We start from the raw sequence: 22,500 nt of genomic DNA on the forward strand, positions 1-22,500 counted from the left end.
TATAAAGTGAAGGTTGTGGAGAAAGGGAACGCTGCCAGAGTCCCAAAGGACAGAAATTGTTTTCACTATACGGAGACCTCAGCCTAAGCCATCTTGGCTCAAATCAGACCAGTCCAGAAGAATATTGTTACAAGTTCTCTGCTGTCCTTTTTCAACATCAACACTGCATTTGCCAGAAAAAATCTGCAATAATAAACAAGTCATTGTCTCTAGAATTTGCTCCTAGTTCCTCTTCCTATCCCTCTGCACTGCCTCAATAGATCATATCCACCAGGTATTTGACACAGGGGAAGCTCTTGGCAGATGTTAAGAACCCCTGCTACGTCTCTGTTGCTGCCTCCACCTCCTGTGCTGAGTCCTCTCCTCCCCTGTGCCCCCGTAGCCTTCCTGCAATATGCCCTCTGCTGCTGCAGTCAAAGCTGCCTCCTTTTCTAAAGGACTGCTATTCCTCCTCTCTGCAGGACTCCAGTCAAATGAGCTCTCCCACCCCACCCCAGTTACCCCAGAAAGGTAATTCAGAATCTGCACGCAGAGACTTGTCTCCTGACCCTCTTTTCCCAGGCTGCATGGATCCACCTCTCACTGGCAGTCCTTGGTCCTGGAAAAAGACACCACAAAAGTCAAACTGATATTTAGGAAATCCTTGGATGAAAACAACCACGGTTCAGTAATGTGCCAGAAATATTTCAGTAGCAAGTTCTCAGATGCAGCTATCACCGATTTAAAATAGCACCACCAGCCAGACAGAAGCTGATGATTGCTATATTCTCACCAACTGGAACATATTCCCATGCAGGAGGTTACAAAACAAAGAAAAGGGACATCAGTGAAACAACAATAGCAATGATTCAAAGTACAGAGGAGTAAGCATCTGCTCTTCTGAGTTTGGAAACTTTCAGTGTGGAAGGGTGAAAAGGAAGACCAGGGCAACAAGTTATTTTGGGCAATCTCAGCACTGGGGAGTGAATCAGCGGCTGCGGTACAGGCTGTCCCCGATCCATCTACTGCCAGAGTCCCCACGCAAACCGGCTCTCACCCCCCGCCCCAGCACGCAGTGACAGACCCCAGGCAGCAGGAAGGAGCCGGGTGCTGAAAGCAGAGGACCCGTAGATGTGCCCGAAACACACATCCGAAGAGCAGAGTACACAAACGGAATGGGAAGGGCTCTCTCAAAGCCCAACACTGAAGTGCTCACACGCCTCTCTCCTAAAAGCTGTTCATTATTAACAAAACCAGTAGTTGCCTTGCATCTAATAGGTAAAGACAGCAAGAAAAAAGATAAGCTTCCTTTGGACAGATTTGTGCAAGAATATACATAGCTTGCTTTAGGGTTTTTATTGCTAATATGCACTGTTACAGTAAAAGCAAACAAGTGCCTGTGCTAAGGGAAAACATTCTTCACAGGTTGATCGGCTTGGCTGAAGGTAGAAAAAGGAGAATACTGAGACCACAGCAATGTGGGAAAAGAGATCCAATTTAAACACATCTCCACCTCCAACAAACAAAACCGTTGTTTCTCTTGGTGAAGGATCTGCCTCCCCATTGTCGCTATTAATCACAGAAATACACCCTCAAGATCGTTAAAGCAGGTGAACTGTATTTTTCCTGAGGATTACCACAGTATTTTTTAGGAAGCAATCTGTATATGGGGGTGCTAGAACTGGTGTTTCACCAGGGCAGCAACTCCCACACCAGGCTGCCACCCACACCTGGCCATGAGCCCGCCTCGCCCCACAACCACTGAAACCCTGGGTGGGGGCAATTAAACAACCACTTTTGGGCCAGCCCAGCTCCCCCCACCATGCCCACACCCCCTGCAGACAGCCCCCCACCAGCCACCAGGGAAGGTGGGAAATGGGCCCCTGCCCCACACCGTAACCCACCAGCAGGGCAGGGGAGCGTGGCTGGAGCCCACAGCACCACCTCCACTGAGCAGGGTGCAGCAGCAAAGAGACCCTCCCACCCTCAGCCGAGGGATGTCCCCATCCCACCCACGTATTTCAACTGCCAGCAAGTTTAAAAACGCAGTACCAAGCATGGCATGTATTAAAACAGTCTTTATTTCTCCCATAGTACAGCAGCGCTGAAGTTAGGACCACTCCGTGGCAGTGCCAACCCACTCAGTAGCCTGGGCCGTGGGAGCTGCTGACCAGTCCTCAGTGGCAGGCTGGGCACTCCAGTCCTCTGCAATTACAAAGACAGCAACACTCAGTGCACCCCGGCTCTTCCCACCCGCTACCACACACCCACAGGCACCCCCAGACTGACCTGTGGGGAACTGCTGGATGGGCACAGATGGGACCTGCACTCCCTCGGACCAATCTGCAACCTCGGGCTGAGGTGGAGCAGTGAATTCCGGAGCTGGGGCCGTCCATTCAGTCTGGAACTCCTCCTTTGTAACTGCTTTCTCAGCAGCAGCCTGCTCCTCCTTTTCGATCTGCAATGGAAGAGCATAGCCTAAGTCCCCCAGAGACACCTAACCATCCTCACGTACCTGACAATGGGCACTCAACTCACAACAGGCAATACAACTAACCAACCACCACCTGGAAGTGTGAAGTGCAATCAGTATATTGGCAAAACCTGTCCTCAACAGCAGGCACACAGGACCACGGGGCAGGAGCACAAGCAAGGCAACTCACTGAGGCACGCTTCCTGCCACTGGTCTCCCTGCCACTGGTCTCCTACCTCCTCGGGATCCCTGTAGAAGTACAAGTCAGGCATGACTTCCCACGGGTGCTCACGGGAGATGGTGCCACGCATGCGCAGGACCTCCCGAGCCAGCATCCACCACATCAGACCCACCGAATGGGCTCCCTGGGACAGAGAAAAGCAATATCTGCTGTAAAGTTAAACCTCTGACAAAGCTTTTTTTCTTTGAAAGAGATTTATCTGCGCCCAATTCAAGGTTCTTGCTCGGCAAGAGAAAGACATTACTTGCTAATGCCCAGACTCATGTACTTGGACTGAGGAAAGGGCGGCTTTTGGGAGTTCCCGGTGACATTTTCAGGTCTCTGCAGGAATTGCAGCACACTTCCATCACCGGCATCTGAACTTGCTGTATACAGCACAGCCTGAAGCAATTCTCCTGCTATGGAGTTTCATACTGCTCACTACCACACACGCATGAACCTTGTCCAGAAGACAGGGATTATGCTCACCGCATATGCTAGAATGAATAGAAAACTTGACCAAATGAGCAAATCTTACACACGCGCTCAGATTTGACTTACGTTGGCTTTGGTGAATGATATCCATATAAAACCAAAGATCAGTATCCCACCTTCCTAAATTTTACCTTTCAGGTGGTTTCTGGCAAGGCAACGTTTCAGAGCAGTTTCTCCACTGGTTCACTTCATCCTTTGTTTATACTGGTTGTCTCTGCCCACGGCAGAGGGGTCGGAACTAGATGATCTTTACGGTCCCTTCTAACCCAATCCGTTCTATTATTCTATAAAACTGTAGCAAGAATGACTATCAAACTCCACTCACTGGGCCACAAAGACCCTCATGGCGTCAGCAAGAAATCCTGCCAGGTTACTATAGCACACGTCCTACACTTGAGAGTTCCTCGGCCAGAAACTGGCCTCAGCTCCAAGCTCCAACTGTGTGCAGTTCATCCCCTCCTCCCCACCCACCCGCTAGCTCGTGAGGGGCCTTAATTATCTTATCACCCGGGGAGACATGTGAGATACAAGCTAACCCTCCCCTGCAGAAAGCATTCATCTTGCAATCTAGGGCATGCTCTGGAAGAAGCAGCTTTGAATGCTACAACAAAGCCGTTACCTTATTGTTGCAGGGAATAGCAATATCCACATAGCGCAGGGGGGAGTCGGTGTTGCACAGTGCAATGGTGGGGATGTTGACATAAGATGCTTCTGTCAGTGGCTGATGATCAGCTCGGGGGTCCGTAACAACCAGGAGTCGTGGCTCACGGAAAGCTGCTTGGATCTGATTTGTGAAGGTACCAGGGGTGAAACGCCCAGCAATAGGAGTAGCCCCAGTGGCAGCAGCAAACTTCAGAACAGCACGCTGCAAAACAGACCACAGCAAAGGTAAAGCAGGAGAACTGCATTTCAACTAAGTCACCCAGGTATGCTGTCAGTGAACATGCACAAATATTAATTGAACTATTTGTTTCAATTCCTGTGAAATCAGGGCTTACCACCAGCTGTGTTCAGAATGAGACAAACATGTTTCTGAAAATAGCTACAGCGACACCACGAGTTAGACCACATCCACCAGCAAAGCAGGACATAAGGATACAGAAAATAGCCTTTTTTTCCCCCAAAGTTATTTGCAAGCTATACTCCAAATGCTCATCATCAAATCATGAAAAGGGGAACAAAACAGCTTATGAAAAAAGAAAAGCCAATTTTCTTCCATTATTTCTATATCCCTTCATTATCCAACAGCACAATTTCAGGAACTACAGGAAAAGCTCAGTAGTAAATATACACAAACTGTAGCTGTAGCCATTAAAAATGCAGTTGGCAGTTCTTACTCACTTGTAACAGCTTTCAACCTCTCAGGCATGTGGCAGGGCCTACTATCAAACCCCAATCACAGAGGGAGCTCCTCTCCTGGCGTTATCGAAAACCCTGCCATCCGGTTTGCTGTAGCACACTTCCGACACTTGAGAGCTCATTGGCCAGAAACTGACCTTAGCGTCAAGCTTTAACAGTGTGCAGGTCAAATCCATAGGAACCCAAGCTCTTCCTCTGGAAGTCCACCCCATGTCATTCACAAACTCCCTGAACATTTGTGGCACCACCTGCATTAATCCAAAGAAACTAAGCTCACAGATAAACTTCAGTGGCTAACTGGTTTTGTTTAAAGGTTGTGTCCCCTTCTATGACAGAGGGTTTTTTGCTAAAAATCTAGAGACAAAATTAAAAATATACTAGTTACTATACTGTACTCAGTAACAGAGCAAATGATTTATTTGAAAACTTTTTTATCAGGCGCTTATTGTCCCCAAAAAAGCAGTCCCAGTGACTCACAGAATTAGGGGGGCACCAGGGGACTGCCGACTAATATGCCAGAAAGCCCTACAGGAAGTACCCAAAGGAGGATATGAAAGAAAAACAAGTTATCAAACACCCTGAAACTAGAGAAATGGGGAGTGGATTTTAACTGATCTGATCTAAGCTACAAGTGCAACACAAGAAACATCCTTCCAAAAAAGTGTTTCCAGAGGGACAGGGAACAAAGTGTTACTCCTTTTTATCATCAAGCTGCCACTGGCAGACAATAATGCATGGCAAGAGTCGTGCTCTCAGGACTGCAGGCCTCAGAACCAACAAATGTCCATACCTGTCCAGTATTTCTGGAGGAAATGACGCTCACATCAGCTGGGTTCTCAATGGCAACAATGGCACGGGCTGCCAGAAGAAGCTTTTCCCAGGTTCTCTTCAGATTGATGATGTAAATACCTATCAGTGACAAAAAACTTTAGAGCAACCAGCAAAAATCCTACAACAGGATAGCACTCTTGCCATTGAACTTGTCACATGGCTGCAGTTACTACGAAATTATAGTTGGAAAGCTATTCCAAGGAAAATCCTCCCATATGGCTTCAATGTAGCACATTTCCAGCACCTATCAACATGAACCAGAGCCTGGTATGAGCTTGTCTTTTAATAGGGTGCAGCTCAGATTGCAGAACAATGTAAACACGCTGCAGAAATCACTACTAAGACATTAAAACCATTCTGTTCCTATAGCCAAGAACTAGAACTGCCCAAATCCAGCCGTGATTGACCTACCCAGTTGTGAAATCTGTGTTTCGTTCTAGTTCTGCAAGTAACATGACCCAGGAAACCACAGGCCAGTCAGCCTCACCTCCATCCCTAGAAAGGTGATTGAACAGCTCATCCTAGAGGTCATCTCAAAGCACGTGGAGGAAAAGGTTATCAGTAGTCAGTATGGATTCATGAAGGGGAAATCATGCCTGACCAACCTGATAGCCTTCCATGATGGAACGACTGGCGGGGTAGATGAGGGAAGAGTGGTGGACGTTGTCCACCTTGATCTCAGAGTGAGGATTCTGACACAGTCTGCCATAATATCCTCATAGGTAAGCTCAGAAGTGCGGGTTAGATGAGCGGACAACGAGGTAGACTGAGAGCTGGCTGATGGCAGAGCTCAGAGGGTTGTGATCAATGGCACGGAGTCCAGCTGGGGGCCTGTAGCTAATGGTGTTCCCCAGGGGTCAGTACTGGGTCCAGTCCTGGTCAACTTGACTCATCAGTGACCTGGACGAAGGGATGGAGTCTGCCCTCAGCAAGTTTGCGGGTGATACAGAACTGGGAGGGGCTGACTCACCAGAGGCTGCGCTGCCATTCAGTGAGACCTGGACAGGCTGGAGTTGGGTGGAGAAGAAGCTAATGAAGATCAATAAAGGCAAATATAGGGTCCTGCACCTGGGGAGGAACAAGCCCACACACCAGTGCAGGCTGGGACAGACTTGCCAGAGGGCAGCCCTGCAGAGAAGGACCTGGGAGTGCTGGTGGATGGCAAGTTGCCCATGGGCCAGCAGTGAGCCCTGTGGCTAACGGGGTCCTGGGGTGCATCAGGAGCACGGCCAGCAGGTCGAGGGAGGGGATCCTCCCCCTCTGCTCTGCCCTGGTGAGGCACATCTGGGGTGCTGTGTCCAGTGCTGGGCTCACCAGTTCCAGAGAGACAGAGAACTACTGGAGAGGGTCCAGTGGAGGGCTACAAAGAGGATGAGGGGACTGGAGCATCTCCCCAGTGAGGAAAGGCTGAGGGAGCTGGGCCTGTTCAGCTGGGAGAAGAGAGGACTGACGGGGGATCCTACTGATGCATACAAATATCTTAGGGGCAGGTGTCAAGAGGACGGGGTCAGGCTCTTTTCAGTGCTGCCCAGCGACAGCAAAGGGGCAACGGGCACAAACCGCAACACAGGCAGCTCCTTCTGAATGTGAGCAAACCCCTCTGCACTCTGAGGGTGACAGAGCCCTGGCACAGGCTGCCCAGAGAAGCTGACGTTCAGAACTCGCCTGGACGTGATTCTGTGCAGCCTGCTCTAGGAGAACCTGCTTCAGCGGGGTGGGGGGGGTGTTGGACTGCATGACCTCCAGAGGTCCCTTTCCAGCCCTGGCGATTCTGTGTGTCTATGATACATTCAGTAAAGACGTCTGCACCTTTCTGGCCATGGAGAAACTGCTAGAGAGCTCAAGCATTATGATTTTTCTGCCTTCCTCTACTATGCCCACAAAATCCCAGCTGCCTATCCAGGGCCACCCATCCCACGGGTTTACCATCGCTTTTCCTTTTGTAAATATACTGCTCCATCTGGAAGTCAAGGTTGGTGCCTCCCAGGTGGGTCCCGGCAGCAAGGAATTTGAGGACATCCTCCTCTTTCATCTGCAGGACATCGAGGCCTCCGGACATTGTGGGGTTTCCCTTTGGAAGCAACGACAGGGAACCTGCGGGCACAGGCACCCGGCTCAGCCACGCGGGGCCTCCCACGCCCGCCCGCCCGCCCCACGAGGGCCCGGCCAACGCGCCCGCCGGGAGCCCCAGCCGCCATCTTGGCCGGCCCGGCCGCCTACCCCCCCGCCCAGCCGGGAGGCCTCGGGCCTGTCCCGCGGCTCGGCCAGCTCCGGCCGCCGGCACCCCGCAGGGCCGCGCACAGGCCCGCGCACAGGCCCGCCGTCAGCGCCGCGGGGCACCCGCACCCCGCCACCCCCGCAGCCGCACTCACGCTGACAACGCCGTGTGAAGGCCGCGGCAGGCGCGGAGCGGAAAGGGAGGCCAGTTCCGCCTGACGTCTATATATAGCCTCGCCGCCCAATGGGGAGCCGCGGGGAAGGCGGGGCTTTCGGCTTCGGCTTCGGCTTCGGCTTCGGCTTCGGCTTCGGCTTCGGCTTCGGCTTCGGCTTCGGCTTCAGGCGGCGTCTCCCCGGGATCCTCGCGCAGGGTTTGTCTGGAGGAGGTTATTTAAGTAGCAGGTTACCACGTCACCGCAGGTATGTTTCTCACTTCTTGTAAAACGAGACCTGACTTTGGCGAGCAGCCCCTTCCCGTCACTCCCACAAAACTTCAACCCGCAAGCGAGGAGCTGGCTCTGGCGCGGGTCCGTGCCGGTTGGCTGAGCACGGTCAGCGGGTGGCCAGGGCCGGCGTAGGGTATTCCGCGAGAGTGTAATTCACGCATTTGCCACGTGGCGGCGACAAAGGCAGGTAAAAGGAAACCCAGCCAGCAGGGAGGTGAGCTAGCCCTCGGCCGGGACACGGACAGCGGTGGGGGCCGTGGGGCCGGGACACAGACAGCGGTGCGGGGCCGTGGGGCCGGCCGCCCCCTGGCAGGGCCTGACCCACTGCAGCGCCATCTCCCCACGGCAGCGCCGCGTGCCTGTTACCTGGAGGGGCAGGGCAGGGTTGGTGTTACCGTACCGTGGGCGGTGGATTTAGTGTGAGGAGCTCTTCTGCATAACCAAAACCCAACTGCATTGGAAGTGTATTTGAACGTAACATTTTAAGCTCGGTAACGAGTATTGCAGTAAATATAATGCCGAAGAAGTGCCGCCGGTGAGCGTTCCAGGCCCCTCCGGAATCTCCAATGCTTATTTCTTGTTGTTACAGTTTGGGCCTTTTCTGGTAAACCGTGAGCTCCACAGCCCGTGAGAGGGCTTGCAAGAGGTGTGCTAAAGCTTGACAGTACAGTTTTTCTAATTATTTTCTCAAGCAACCTGAAAGTTGGGTTTATTTTTTAACTGGGTGCTGAGACACTTCAAAATAAATCTGTCAACTAATGGACAAGTCCCTCAGGTAGCAGCGTATCTATCTTATAATGTGTTTTGGACGGTGTCCCTCCTGTCACTGTTCAAACTGAACTTTGTTACACAATTATATGCAGAGCAGCCATTGCTTTTTGCAAGTTGTGCTACATTCAAAATATTCCTTGTCTCAAGAGAAACTTCTTGCAGTTTAGTTACCTCATCCAATGACAAAGATATTGAAGCTGTTACTAAACAGAAACAGCTTGAATGTGAAGGGCAGAGATGTTGCTACTTCTTTCATGCACACTATTACCAGTCACTGATGATAACCAGCGAAACACAGATTTAGCGTGGGAGAGCCCCTGCCATTCCCATCACAGGCTGGCCTGCAGTTGTGGAGAACAGCAGACATGGGGAACAAAGGTGTTCAGTAACTCAGGCAGACAAGGCAATAGCTGCGCCGTTCTTCTTTGGGCTGGTTTTGACTCTTCAGTCAGTGCCAGCCAGGCAGTGCCATCCTGGAGCAAACCCTGCGTAGGGTCTCCGGGACGGAGCCCAGAATGCATGAGGGGAGGGCAGCCCCTGGCCGCAAAGAACAGCCTTTCTCCGTGGGAAGCAGAATGGCACGTGGGAGCAAACCCACAGAAAGGGGCTGTCAGCCGCTGGTCCTCCCACAGCACCAAGGAGACTTGGGGCAGGCAAGTGCAGGGAGAAGCATCACGGAGTTGCTACCAGCCTTTGGATGGTGCATTGAGAACCATGAGCAGGTTCCTGGTCACAAAGCCCCAGAGAGAGGATCCTACTGACAGCCAGCCCAAGAGAAGCCTCTGAGTAGGGGCTGTAACAGGACCCCCGCAGTGGTGGGACAGCACTACTGGGCTGCTGTGGAGGTGTCCTCGGCTGCCAGGACAGGTCCCGTGATGAATGGATTGGGCAGTGCCTCTTGGGAAGCAGCTCAGGCAGAAAGGTGTTTGGGCAATATCTTCCCCACCAAATGTGCCAACAGGTGTTGTCCAAGAGATGACATGGCACCCCTGGAGCTGGACCCTCCAGAAGACAAAAAGGAACCCATGGAGATTGACACATCTCCAGTGAAGCTGCACAATACCGTGCTTCTTTGTCAATCCCATCTTGGCTTGTGTTTTAAAGGTTTGGTATTCTTTCATGTTTTGGGACAACAAACTTTGGCAAATTTATTCCCTTCTTGTTTCTAGTTCTACAAAGCTAGAATTGCCTAATACAAAATCTATGGAGGTCTTATTTTAACCTCTTACTGGGGTTTTTTTTGTCATTTTTACTGAAATTCTTTAATGCATTACAATAAAATCTCCCAAAGCATTTTATAGTGATAATAAAAGAGAGTGCAATGTGGAAAACCAGCTTGATACTATGAAGCCAGAAGCAATGCCAGAAGGGATAAGCATATTCAAGGACTCCACACTGAGTTTGCAAAAGTGCACATACATAACATGTGTGAGATGAGAAATACTTTCTGCTCAGTTCTGGTGTCACTGATTATGCATGACATAATGTATCAAAATCAAAAAGGCAAGCAAAGCGTTTGCCATTTTTAGGTGAAAGGAAAATCCATAATTCAATGTTTTATTACAAGGACAGTACCTTTAAACTGTTCCAACTTTCCCACCCTCCACTACCCAAGAGTAGTAGCTAGGGAGCTTGTCTGCTATCTCTTATCACAGCTGGGCAGCTGTCAGCAGTACGAGCAGAAACACCCTCTACACCAAAAGTGGTTCTCCAAGGCAGGAGGAGAGCTCTGGGGAGCCCTGCGTGTAAGAGCAGGCACTACTGCCAGCCTAACTTGCTATCAGGTACCTGCACAAGCAGCTCAGGTCCAGCTGGCGCAAGGCTGCACACCAGGACTGCCTGGCAAGTCTGTTACACACAGATAACTCTCTGAAAACTGCTTCATGTAAGAATGTATCATACAGGCAACATCTGAAAGTTGAAGAGGTTTGGGACCTTCATCTTTGGAAGGCGTACATCTCTGTAACAGCAACAATGTTTTGCTTAGCACAACCTGCCTGCTACTGGATCCCAGGACCATGCTGTGACAGCAAGAGGAGATCCCAGCAACCCTGCGTCACCTTGCACTGCGCCTTGCAGCAAAGGATCACGTCCCAGGCACAATTTCTGGTCCCCTGCTGAGATCAGACTGCCAACTGACTTGGTTGGCAGGAAATTAAAGTCTCACCCCAGAGTGCTCAAACCCCACTGTCCTAAAGGCAGATATTTCATGAGCTAGTATGGAGATTCGATTTCTGTCAGGCTTTACCACAGCAGGCAGAGGAAGCTGTGAAAAAGGCAAGATTCTCCACTGCTACATGTTTTTTCCATTTAAGTAAAGCTGATTTAGGTTGTACTAGCACAGCCTGTGTACATTATACCCCATAGAAAAAGAGAATATGCATTGCCTTGTATGGGCTCTGAACTCATCCAACAGTCCTGTTCTCTTGGGAAACTTCATCTGCTTTCTTTAGCCTCTATTCTCTCCCATCCCTTGCAGGTTTGATTGGTTCAGGGGGGGTTGCTTTTTTTCCAAGAAACACTGAAGAGATGACAAGGTTCATTTTGGCAACCAGTTTTTAATAGAAACATAGAATACACCTTCTTAAATAAATATTTTATATAGACACATAAACGCTCAAAATACTCAAACCTATTTAATGTTCTAAAGCTCCAGTTCTGTTTAAACAGTACAGGGTGGAAATCATCATCACAGGAAAAAAAAGAAACATGAAATTTCTAAAATCATAAATAATCAGACTATTTCTCTTGTGGTCTTACAACTCAAATACTGCCTGCCTCAACGTGTTAACCAGTTGTGTTCTTACACCACAGCTGCAGGGGCAAGCAGAGAGAATGCACATTCGCTAACTGTATTGCCAGCGACAGAGGTCATTCTGAGAGGGAACTGATTGCAACCCTGCCATATACAGAAGGGACTGCACCATCTTCTCTGGAATCTAAGCTAAAATGGCTTTGAAGATGATAATCTGATAGGATCGGTAGTGTTGGATTGCCAGCATGATGCAGGTAGGTGATTAAGCAGCTGTGTCCGGATCTTTAATTTACTTTGCATTTAGGTTGTACAGTGACCATTTGTTGTTAATTAGAAGCACACAACCTCAAGGGCAATATATCTAAACTTCAAGTCTGCACACTTCTTGACTTGCTATAGCTATCAAGAAGTAACTTCAATAAATCACTTTAGAAACAGAATATTTTTGAAAAGGGGAAAAGGGTGAAGGATGGTAAGGATCACAGCTGAGAAGAGTCTTATGCCTGCCTATGTGATACAGCTTTCAGCAGACAGTGAAACAGAACTTCAGGCTTTCCCTTCCCCCATATATGACACCTGACAAGAGAAATAGAAATAATAAAGAAAAACAAACAACAGACTTGCACCACAAAACTCACTCTGCCCAGCTCACATACAGAGAGGTTTTTGGATTTGCAGCACCAAGGGTTGATAAAACACAGTGCAGTTTAGATTCTCTATTTCTTAAATTCAAAGGAGCCTAGGCTAATTCACAAGTCAAAAGCATACACTTTTTCACTCTACTGCAAAGGACTTTCCCAAAGGAAAAGTTAATACTGCTTTATGCCTGAATCCAGATATAAAACAAAACAAAAAAAACCCACCAATAGACTTTAAAACACCAGCACACCCGAATAAATTCTGTAGTTCCTCCTTTGTTACTTGACCAGGCAGGAGCATAGGGCATAAAAGCCACTGAAGTGTTCCTGCATTTCAGGTTTCTGATAAGGACATTACTCAAGTCAAGATTTACCACCTGGCATTCTTTGCTTGCCTCATTTTTAAAAGCCTAAGTTTCTGTTCGCACAAGTTGCACACTGCTTTGCCATTGCTAAATCAGGAACTAAAATATTCATGAAGCACTTTGCAGGTGTCACCATACACAGCCCTTGACTGCCATAGCCCAGGATGATCAACATATCCAGCTCACACACCAAACTAAGCAAGCCCCAGATAACTCATTTGACTTATTTCCCCTATGCATGGGATCAAACCAACATGGTACTGGTAAGCCTGAATTTAAGTCATGTAAATGCCACCTTACTCCGTCAGGTCAGCACCCCTAGACTTGGTTCTCCAGCTCTCTGTGCTAGTAGTGCTTAGGATAACAAACAGCAGGATGTGCAGTTACCACTGTTTCATTCTCGCATGAGTTCAGGTCACTAAGGGTAGGAGGGGCAGCAAAAGTAACAGTTCTTCATGTTTAGGATTTGGCAAATCATGAGTCCACATGCCTGATAGTGAGAAGCAGCAGAGGGAATCTAACAGCTTGTCAGTCACAACGTGGAATGATTTGATACAGTGCTCTATGTGCACCTGGGACCTTCGACCACCATTCTTGGAGACTCCCGCACTGTGTAGTGCCCATCTCCCCTCACAAACGGGCTGAAGCTAAAAACAGGCAGCACCTTCCAAGCCTCCAACCCTGTTCCCTTACATTTTACTCAGACTTAACTCTCTCATCAGTTATCAAACCTTCTTGGAGTTGGAATCTGGTACAGAACATCTTTTACAACCCACATCCCCTCTACTCTTGTGTTCAGGCGGTTGCCAGGGTAGGCAGTGATTTTGCAGATTATACTCTTAAGTTTTATGAGCCACAGGTAGGTAGTACTGGTTGCTCATAAGCTACAGTGTTATGTCTTCATATTTAGAGACATCTGCTCTGTTTCTAAAGTGAACTGCAATATCCCTAGATACTTAAAAAATAAAAGCCAAAGCTATGTTTTCTGCAAGGCACACTACATAACAGGATGTACATTTCCACAACCAGCTTTTGTGGCAACGCCGACAGAGCTGCAAGTCCCGACCCAGCCAGCCACTACAGAGGCACAAGTGAAGAGGGGAGCAGGCTGTACCTAAGTTTGGACAGCACATGCTATGAGGTCTGTGTAACAGAGTAGGAATGAGGAAGAAGGCACGGTGGATGAAAAAATTTATCTTTAAGCCTAAATTCAGGAATTCTGCAATACAGACTACCTGCTAAGAGAAAATGATCAGCCAAGAAACTGTGAAGGATCTGTGTGGAGCCCAAAGAGAATACAAGTCCCCAACCGAACACTCATCGGTCTTAAACTTTGGAGAAAACTTACAGAAAAGAGCAGTCTTGTCTTTCCAAACCCAAAGATACACCACATGTGATCAGCAGCAGCTTTTAAGGGAAATTTGAAGTGTATCTGTATCTGCTTCCATTATACATTTATACATTATGTACGAGCTATGACCCTAAAAGCTACATCTAAGGACAAGCTCACACTGAGGCTGTTGATCAGGGATTAACAAATGAATAATAGAGAGCAAATAACTCTTCAGTACAACAGAATTAGAAAACCAACCAAACAACCTTGAGAACTCCAATGTTCCTGATATAGTCAGACCAGCAGGTAAAATGTTTTTCAGAGAACAAGTAGAACTTTGGTAGCAATCAACTCTAAAGTGCCTTATGCTTCTTAATTCCTGTGCAAACAGTGCTGTGGAGGCAGAACCATGTTTCAAGAGTGTTAAGATGCTCAATTACATAATAACACATGACACAGCAAGGAGATTCCAGTTACCTTCTCTGCTATCATGCACAGTACAAAGCTGATGACAGAGACTGTGTTCCTAGCTTTCCTTCAGTACTTCAATTTCTCTGCCACCCACTCCTGCAATATAAGCATTAAGAGACACATCCAGCCTCCCACCGTGGTCTGCAACGTTCCCCTGTGAGAACAAAGCATATGAAGGAGGAGGATCTACATCACACAGTGGGTCCTTGCAGCTTTCCTAGCCAGACCAGCAAGGAACTGGCAGTTCTGCAATCACTGTTTTTCTTGAATACATTTGCTCAGCAATGTCTCATTGCATAAAGGTGGTGAGCACAGCACTATTTTAAAAAAGGGGCTTCTTAGCATCGTCATTACCAGTCTGTGGAAACCCTGGCATTTCCCGTGGCAGTCTGCAAGTGCAGTCCTTCTGGAATGCATTGATCAAATGATGCAAAGATCCAATCCTTCCTTTCCTCTACTTGCCGAAAGGCCTAATTCCCTGTCTCAGAAGGGCTTTTTTCCTCCTGCCTGAGCAAGGCTTATTCCTCTGTGGAACTGGGAACCTCCTAGTGCCAGTTGATCACAGCAAGCAGGAAAAGGAGTGAAGCTGGTCATTTCTTGTGCAAGCCAGTCAGGATTTCAAGCCCATTTTTTCCATCATCTGTTCATACACGGTCCATGCCATTGCTGCCATCAGAGTGCGCCTGAGGGCACGGGGCACACCACCTCGGAAAAAGCCAACCAACCCAAAGTCCTGCAACAGGAGATAAACAAACAGAAGTCCATCACATTCTGCCTCTACTGTTTTAATTTCTCATCATCTATTACATGGAACAACACAGGAAATATTTCAGCTCAGACCCAGATCAGTTTCTGAAAGATCTAGGCTTAAACAGCATTTAATGTTTAGGAAGAACCTGTAGTACTGCACAATTGCAGGGCTACCCAAGAAAGCAGGAAGAGCAGTGAGTGCAGAAGAGAATGCCAGGATGGGGACAATGGATGGAGAAAGCCACACTCAAGCCCAACAAAGAGAAGGCGAGGATGTAACAGTTTCAAGACACTTCAGGAACATGTCCTTTGTAAAGACCTTTGTTGTTTACAAAAGTCACTTAAGCTATTCTGTAAAAACTGAAATTTGTAAGTACTGAAGTAAAAAAATCATTCTGATTTGAGAAAAATGTACCATGCACAAAAAAATCCATGCATAAATAAACAGATTCCTGTTTAGGAATAGATTTCAATATGGACACAAAGCAAACCTGACAAGATCTGCCCTTCTGAGGGCAGGAAGAGAAAGAAGGGCTTTGAGTACATTCTCCATCCCATTTGTGGGATACTGATCTGGGCATTTATTTCTTTTTTAGTGTCCAAAGGGCAAAGAATTGTTTTGTAGCTGGTTTGTATCTGAAACTGGCATTTCACAGCATATACTAAAGAAACCCTTTGCCTCATTAGTGGTCATCACAGATGCACCTACGCTGACAAACCAGAGGCAGCAACACCTGTAAGCACAGCCCCTCCAAGCCCCTACATACTAAACTGAAATGAAGTTAAGATGAAATAAGCTAAGCACTTTCCATCACTACCAGCGTAAGAATCAATATGCACCAGACAAAACTCAAGTAAAATCATTCACCAGCCTGAAACACGATACAGGTCTGTGTGGAGAGGCGCTTGCTGGAATATGCCCACCTTTGTGCTTCAGTACTCTGAGCTTGCTCTTCAACTCCCCATCATCCGTAATTTTGTGAGAACAGAGGACCAAGGAATGGCAAGAACAATCAGGGAGCAAGTTCACTGCCTTGTAATCCATTCAAGAGGAGCCAGAAACACATCTGAGTAATGACAATGGCCCCTCTGATTACCAGGAAAAGCAAGGAATGGACTTAAGCTTCCAACTGCTTTCAGACCATCAACCAAAGTACTTCCCAGTTACTATTGAACAGGTCTGCACAGTGACAAGAGATTCAGCCTTACTCTCCCACAGCATGACCCACTTCAGCTTCTGAAAATGCTGACACTGATTAGCCTGACTGCAAGAGCGTATCAAGCAGTCACATTTGATCACCTCCTTTAAAAGGCAACAACTTTCTTAGCATAGCTGTGCTTTGTTCGGGCAAGGAAATCTGAAGTAAGGCTGTGATCGCATGTATTAGAAAGGATTCACCTCACCTTGTAGATGAAGGCAATGGCCTGGCTTGTCCTGTGGTATTTTTGGGGCGACAGCTGCATGTGTGTTTTGACGACATCAGCAGGCTGCGTTGCTAGTGAGGCCAAGATTCCCGCAAAGATCCCACAGCCAAAATTCAGCAAGGGCATGAGCATCGGATCCAGCTGGTCTGCAAGAGAGCAAAGGGAATGCACTCAGACACAAAACAGGCCAGGAACATTCACGCTGTGTGACAAAGTGAAAAGCTACTGAATTATTAAATCAACATCGAAGTCTAGAAGAAATTAAAACCCATGCAGGGTAAGAAACCTTTCAAGGGAAAAAGCGGCTATTAGTCAAAAGTTAGCACTTTTAAAAAGCCTCACTTGCTGGCGAACTGAATTTGACAGGAACTCAGAAAAGGAAAGACTGTGCAAGTGTTGCCTGTGCCAGTTCTAAGATCAGAGAAGTGCTGGTTTAGGGGAAGCTGATCAGTATACAAGACAGCCAGCAGCAGAAAGCGCTGCTGAAGACATCCTCTCTTTCAGCTGGTCACTAATCCACCTTATGCATCAGTCTTCATGAAGACAATTAATCAATTTAGGACCAATTTCCATTTCTACACTGACCTGAGCTATAGGTCTACAGTTTTCCACAGGAAAATGTCAATGTCCCACATAAAGCCCTACAAAGACTTTTTTAAAAAGAGACTAATTTAACTACTGAGGTAGAAGGCAAGAAGCAGAGCATGCAGGCAGTCAATTGCAGGGCAAGATGTGAGAAGAGAAACAGTCTTCGATTACCGCCTCTGATGTTCAGCCTTACCCTGAGGCACGAGTTTTTTGGTCTGTGTGTAGAACATCAGGTAGATGCCAGAGAAGGGTGCGTCCCGCAGCAGTGTTGCTGTGAGCCCACTGAACATGCCACGAGTCCCTTCCGTCTGATAGATACTCTTCAGAGCTCCATATACACTCCCATAGCCAAATCTCCCACTCTGCAAGGGCAGACAACAGTCAGTCACCCATGTGCCAGGCACAGACAAAGGAGCCCTACACATACCCTGAGGCCATAGCGTGCAAAGAAATGGTAGCATGCCCAATGTGATGCCCAAGATGACAGCACAGAGAACAGCTCAAGGCAAAAAGCGAGTTTCACCTACATCAGCCTTTAATACAGTCCTTCAGAAAGGTAAAATATGAAAGATGCTACACAAACGTTGCATACAACAAACTTAAAAATCTCAGGATGAATTCTGTTTCACCTTATACTTCTTGCCTAAATATTAGTGCATGATATTTCCTGCACAATGCATGAACCTGGATGAAATCAGGACCACGTCCCTGGCTGTATGCAAGTGTCAGAAACCTTCTCCAGACAGAAGAATTTATTTTTCATCACGAGGAAGGCATGTGACATCATTAACAAGGAACTAATTAGAAAGTCATACTCACCTCGTATCGGGTCTTCACTACAGTCACTGGCAACATGCAAATCCCAGAAACTGCGCGGGCAGTGGCACCCAGAAAGACAGACTCCAGGGCCGTGGGTGAACGGTCCACTAGAAACTTTTGCTTCATCATGTACAAAGTGCTGAAGTAAATCCCAACCCCAGGAATACATCTTGCAAAGGACTTCAAAAGAAACAGAGGCAGATGAAGAAAGAAAAAGCATATATAAGACAAAATGTACTGCAGAATATTTCAGAGACTATTAAACTTGAGAGGAAGCTTTGTAGAAAACAAGCAAAATAAATAAATCACTAAAGCTAATGTGCTGAGCAAAGACAAGGTAGAAATCATATACAGCCCTGAGAGACCATCGATTCAAATGATGCCAGGATTTAACGCATTCCTCAATGGCAGTTTTCTAGGAACAAGACATTCCAAAACAAAATTAAGTTGGTGCAGCAGCCACACCACATTTGCAAAAGTATTAAAGTGTTCAGCTGCTCAGGACTGGAAAGCCACAGGGACTGCCATGACCAAATCAGTGGAATTCACAACATTAACTCCTTAAAATAGGACTTAATCTAAATCACATGGTTTCATTAACAATTGTACAAGAGTTGGCTATTTAAATCCAAGCAGCCATAGTTATTAATAAACAATAGGTTTATTTATCTACTTATTTTTAGAAGTCAGGGTTAAAACAGCCACTTACTGGAGAGACACCTTTCCAGAGCCCCAGAAGACTCTCAGTACGAACAACCCTGAAGAGCAGCGTTACCATCCCAGCACGACCAGGCCTGAAAGGAAGACAAGACAGTAACTGAAGAGATGACCTGCTCCTGCTCTCTGGCAGATGTACTCGACAGCCATCCCCTTTCACCAATATCTCTGTGCATTACCCCAGCACCTCTGAAGTATTCTTTCTCGACTCAGCCTGCTCTTCTTGGTGTATGGGGTCTGGCTGAGCCCCATAGCAGCCCTCCCAGTGCTGTGCTTGTATCAGTACCTAGAAAGGTGGCAATAACACACCAGTGTTTTGACTACTGCTGATCAGTGCTCACACAGCATCAAGGATGTCTCTCCAGTAGGTTGGTGGTGAGCAAGATTTTGGGAGGGGACACAGCTAGGACAGCTGACCCAAAGCGACCAACAGGATATTCCATACTATGTAATGTCTGTTCAGATATAAAAGCTAAGAGAAAGGAGGAGGAAGGTGGGGGGTATTTGTTATTTACAATGTTTTGACTTCTGGAGCAACTGCTTCACATACTGAAGCCCTGCTTCGCAGGAAGTAGCCAAACAATGCCTGCTGATGGGAAGTAGAGAATAACATCTTTTGGTTTTCCTCTGCTTACGCATGCCAAGTTATTTGCTGCTGTTTCATTAAGATGCCTTTATCTCGACCCACAATTTTTTTTCCCCATCTTATTTTCTCCCCCTGTTCTGATGAGGAGAGGAATGATAGAGCGGCTTGGTGGGCACATGGCATCCAGCCAAGGTCAACCCACCATGCTAGGCGACTTTCCAGGGCTTCCGCATCACCTTCTGCTTTCCCATCACTGCAGCACATGTTAGAAGCCTCTTTCATTAGCACTTTTAGTTGCTCACTCCCTTTTTTAGCAGCAGCAGATGTCATGGTTGACTACACTGAGCAAACCAGAGCAGTTGAACACATGGAAAAGTTACTCGACCACTACACAGGATTTTTCAGGCAGAGGACACCACAAGAAACTGCACAGCAGCCACTCCAGCAAGCACCAGTCTCTCAGATGAGTACAGACAAATGCTGAAGTTGCATGTTATTAAAGCAGTGTTCACAAGAACAGCCATTTTCTCTCTTCTGGAGCAAAATATCAATCCTTCTCCACGCTATAAAAACATATCTCCTATTTCAGAATCCGAATTATGTATTTTGGTATCCAAATTACAACTCTGAACTCCAAGCCCCAGCCTGCAAATCAGGCAGAAGCCTATAGTGCAGCACCTCCACACCGCCCATGCATACACATCCCCAGTCTCTCACCCATTCACAGCAGGCTGCAGAGTTTGCAGGCGGGTTTTCAGCAGGTCAAGGGGTTGGAAGAGGAGCGTGGAGCAAGTCCCACTGATGGAACCACACACAAAGGCCTTTAGGACTGGATGCATCTGGAAGAGGAAAAAGAGGACTTTAAATGGCCATTTAATTAAGAATGGCACAAGAGGAAATACAGCAGCTGGTATGTCGCATGTTACATGAAAGGAAGACAAGCTGACCCCAGACACTAAGGACTACTGCTCAGGGCACAGAAAACTTTTCCAGACATTTTCAGAGCCTGATCAAGTTTTATTTGCCGGTTTTGGTCCCTCTGGCGTTACTGGGAGATTGTTCCAGAATCTCTTTGCAATTAGGTGGTTAGAAAGTGTTTTCTGAACATCAAATTTATTACCAGCCATCTGGTAACCATTTGCAATGTCAAAGGAAACGAGTGCTCCCGTCCCACCTGCCCCGCCACGGGCACTAGCAGGGCTCTCCTGGAGACTACCCGCCGCCAAACCTGCCCCAAACACACCCAAGGCACCGCACGGCCTGCTCAGCCAAGGCCTGGCGCTCCCACCCGCGCCGGCTGCCACCTCCTGCACTTCTCAAGCGATAAAGCAGGAGGCACAAACCACACAGCACGGTGGAACGGTCTTGTTGGTCTTTTTGCTTTTGTTTTTAAACATTAGCGGTGCTTTGTTAAATGACGAACGAGTTTCCACGCCACTTGGCGCAGAAGCACGGCAGAGATTCCTGCAGCACGGCGCGCTTCGGAGAGCACGCAGCGAGCTGCACACGGCTGCCTCCGCCGCCGGCTGCCCGGCCCCTCACCAAACCCGTTACGACCCCCGGCCCCCTGCACCGAGCCCGGGCCTACCGCTACGAGGCACGACCCGCGCACCCCCGCCCCTCAGGCTGCCCCGGGGCCCGCCTCCCCAGCAGCCGCGGGACACGGTGGGGGAGAGCCGGAGCCGCAGCCGCCGCAGCCGCCGCCCCCGGGCTCCCCTCAGCGGCACCCCTCAGCCCACCCCTACCTCCGCCTCTCGCCCCGGCATCCCCGCGCCGCCGCGCATCCGTCCCGCGCGGCAGGCGGCAGTGACGTGCCTCCCCGCCGGCCAATCCGAGCCGCCAGCGCCGACCCGCCCTGGGGAGGGGGGGGGAGCGCGGGCTCGGCCGGCGCAGGCGCCTCCCCCTGACCCCCGGCGCGCCGGGCGCGGGCACCGTGGGGCCGCCTCCACGTCGCCCCGCTCGGTGTCTGTCGCCCCGCTGGGCTGCTGGCTGCGGGCCGCGCGCCGCCGGCGGCGGGAAGGGGCGGTTTGCGCGGGCAGCCCTCGCGCGCTCCCTCGGCCCGCCGCCCCGGCCGCGGCGTCCCCCGGCGCGTTGTTACCTCTGGCTGGTGCCTCCGCCTGGGCGCCGCGTCCCGGGCCGGCAGCGGCGGAGGGCTGGGCTCCCAGGGCATGAAGCGGTGAGGGGCCGCGCCTCCGCTCCCCACCGGCACCGGCCGCTGCGCCGGGGTCCCCGCAGGGCCGCTGACGGGGCGGGGCGGGGCGCCCCGGTACACCGCGCCCCAGCCGAGGCGGGCCGTGCCCGGCAGGAACGTCCCGGGGGCAGCGGCAGCCGCACGCACACACCGGTCCGTTTGGTCGCTTTGCCGCGGCAGCCCCGCGGGGAGGGGACGGAGCTCTCCGGGCCGAATGTAACGCACGGGCCGGCAAAAGCTCCTCGACAGCGGCTCCCCTGCTCCCTCCTGCGCGCTCCCGGCAGTTCCCTCCTCGGAGGTGACTCGGTTCCGTGGGATTAACTGGCTGCCCGCTCAGGGAACCGGCTCACCCCCGTCCCTCCCGCCGAGCCGCTCCGCAGCGCACCCCGCGCCCCGCTGTGCGCCCCCGCGGGGCACAGCCCGCCCCGCCGTGGCTCCCCACGGGCCGCCGGGGAGCGGCTGCTGCGGCGCCGGGACCCCCTGCCCCTCTTGCCCCGGCCCGGGGCTGCAAGGCCGCCGCCCCCATCTACTCCCACTCCTCTCGCACAGCTGCTGTCGTGCACCTTTCTCACATGTGTCCCCACAGAGGTGCTGGTGGTGTCGCTGATGGGCACAGCTTTGGTCAGCAGTGGGTCTGTTTTGGAGCTGGCTTTGACCAGCATGGGGGCAGCAGCTCACAGAAGCCACCTCTGCAACCCCCTGCTACCAAAACCTTGCCATGTAAACCCAATATATCATCATGGGTTATATAAGGAAGCTGGGGGGGAGGTATATGTAATTTCGAAAAAGCTCCTTTGGCCCGTTTCCTTTGGCATGTTTCTGGTGGGATGGGCAGGTACCCGAGTGCTTGGGGGATGTTTTGTTCTCAGAACTAATTCTGACTTCAACCATCGCAGTTTGCATCTTGTTTGACTTCCGCTTTGAAGACACAATAAAAACATGTTACAATGATTTTTCAGAGGAGTGAGTGTAACAGCTCTAACAAGGCTGACAAACCCAAGTGATGTGTTTGACATGTTTCTGTGTGGAGCTGAGCTTTTGTATGGAGCAGAGAGGGTGGTGCGGCTGGAT

The 22,500-nt window shown here is 49.5% G+C and overlaps 2 protein-coding genes and 1 long non-coding RNA gene across 6 annotated transcripts; 1 reads left to right on the forward strand and 2 right to left on the reverse strand.

The window, feature by feature from the left end:
* Positions 1-2,042: 2,042 nt before the first annotated feature.
* On the reverse strand, positions 2,043-7,868 carry LOC308057679 (small ribosomal subunit protein uS2). The gene is made up of 7 exons (XM_080411740.1): positions 7,730-7,868; positions 7,284-7,451; positions 5,317-5,435; positions 3,787-4,032; positions 2,689-2,817; positions 2,269-2,437; positions 2,043-2,184 (listed from the first exon to the last, which is right to left on the reverse strand). Exons 2-7 carry the CDS (start codon positions 7,414-7,416, stop codon positions 2,090-2,092), a joined length of 891 nt encoding a protein of 296 aa, XP_080267866.1. The 5' UTR covers positions 7,417-7,451; positions 7,730-7,868; the 3' UTR covers positions 2,043-2,089.
* On the forward strand, positions 7,857-12,122 carry LOC308057680. The gene is made up of 2 exons (XR_013925390.1): positions 7,857-7,994; positions 11,606-12,122. It is a non-coding gene; the product is annotated as an uncharacterized lncRNA (long non-coding RNA).
* SLC25A38 (solute carrier family 25 member 38) lies at positions 7,898-21,491 on the reverse strand. Of its 4 annotated transcripts, none has more exons than XM_080411739.1 (7): positions 21,337-21,491; positions 19,956-20,077; positions 18,645-18,729; positions 17,936-18,115; positions 17,310-17,478; positions 16,508-16,674; positions 7,898-7,951 (listed from the first exon to the last, which is right to left on the reverse strand). In XM_080411739.1, the coding sequence occupies exons 1-7, from the start codon at positions 21,406-21,408 to the stop codon at positions 7,913-7,915; spliced, it is 834 nt and encodes a 277-aa protein (XP_080267865.1). In that variant the 5' UTR covers positions 21,409-21,491; the 3' UTR covers positions 7,898-7,912. The 4 variants fall into 4 exon arrangements, with proteins under 4 accessions (XP_080267865.1, XP_080267862.1, XP_080267863.1 ...); XM_080411736.1 differs by lacking the exon at positions 7,898-7,951 and adding an exon at positions 11,330-15,086 and having other exon boundaries at positions 21,337-21,482; XM_080411737.1 differs by lacking the exons at positions 7,898-7,951; positions 21,337-21,491 and adding exons at positions 11,330-15,086; positions 20,984-21,309.
* Between the last annotated feature and the right edge of the window lie 1,009 nt (positions 21,492-22,500).

Source organism: Falco punctatus, assembly GCF_963210335.1.
Source record: "Falco punctatus genome assembly, contig: scaffold_200, whole genome shotgun sequence".
NCBI lineage: Eukaryota > Metazoa > Chordata > Aves > Falconiformes > Falconidae > Falco > Falco punctatus.

What these genes read in the sequence shown, in the direction of transcription:
- LOC308057679 (XM_080411740.1), bottom strand. Translation starts at nt 7,416, where the DNA reads ATGTCCGGAGGCCTCGATGTCCTGCAGATGAAAGAGGAGGATGTCCTC. An exon ending in CTATTCCCTGCAACAATAAG is followed by an intron (nt 2,818 to 3,786) that starts GTAACGGCTTTG and finishes TCTCTGTCCCAG; the next exon opens with GGAGCCCATTCGGTGGGTCT. An exon ending in CATCCAGCAGTTCCCCACAG is followed by an intron (nt 2,185 to 2,268) that starts GTCAGTCTGGGG and finishes TTGTAATTGCAG; the next exon opens with AGGACTGGAGTGCCCAGCCT.
- SLC25A38 (XM_080411736.1), bottom strand. Translation starts at nt 21,408, where the DNA reads ATGCCCTGGGAGCCCAGCCCTCCGCCGCTGCCGGCCCGGGACGCGGCG. An exon ending in TCTGGAAAGGTGTCTCTCCA is followed by an intron (nt 18,116 to 18,644) that starts GTAAGTGGCTGT and finishes TTTCTTTTGAAG; the next exon opens with TCCTTTGCAAGATGTATTCC. An exon ending in TAGTGAAGACCCGATACGAG is followed by an intron (nt 17,479 to 17,935) that starts GTGAGTATGACT and finishes CTGCCCTTGCAG; the next exon opens with AGTGGGAGATTTGGCTATGG.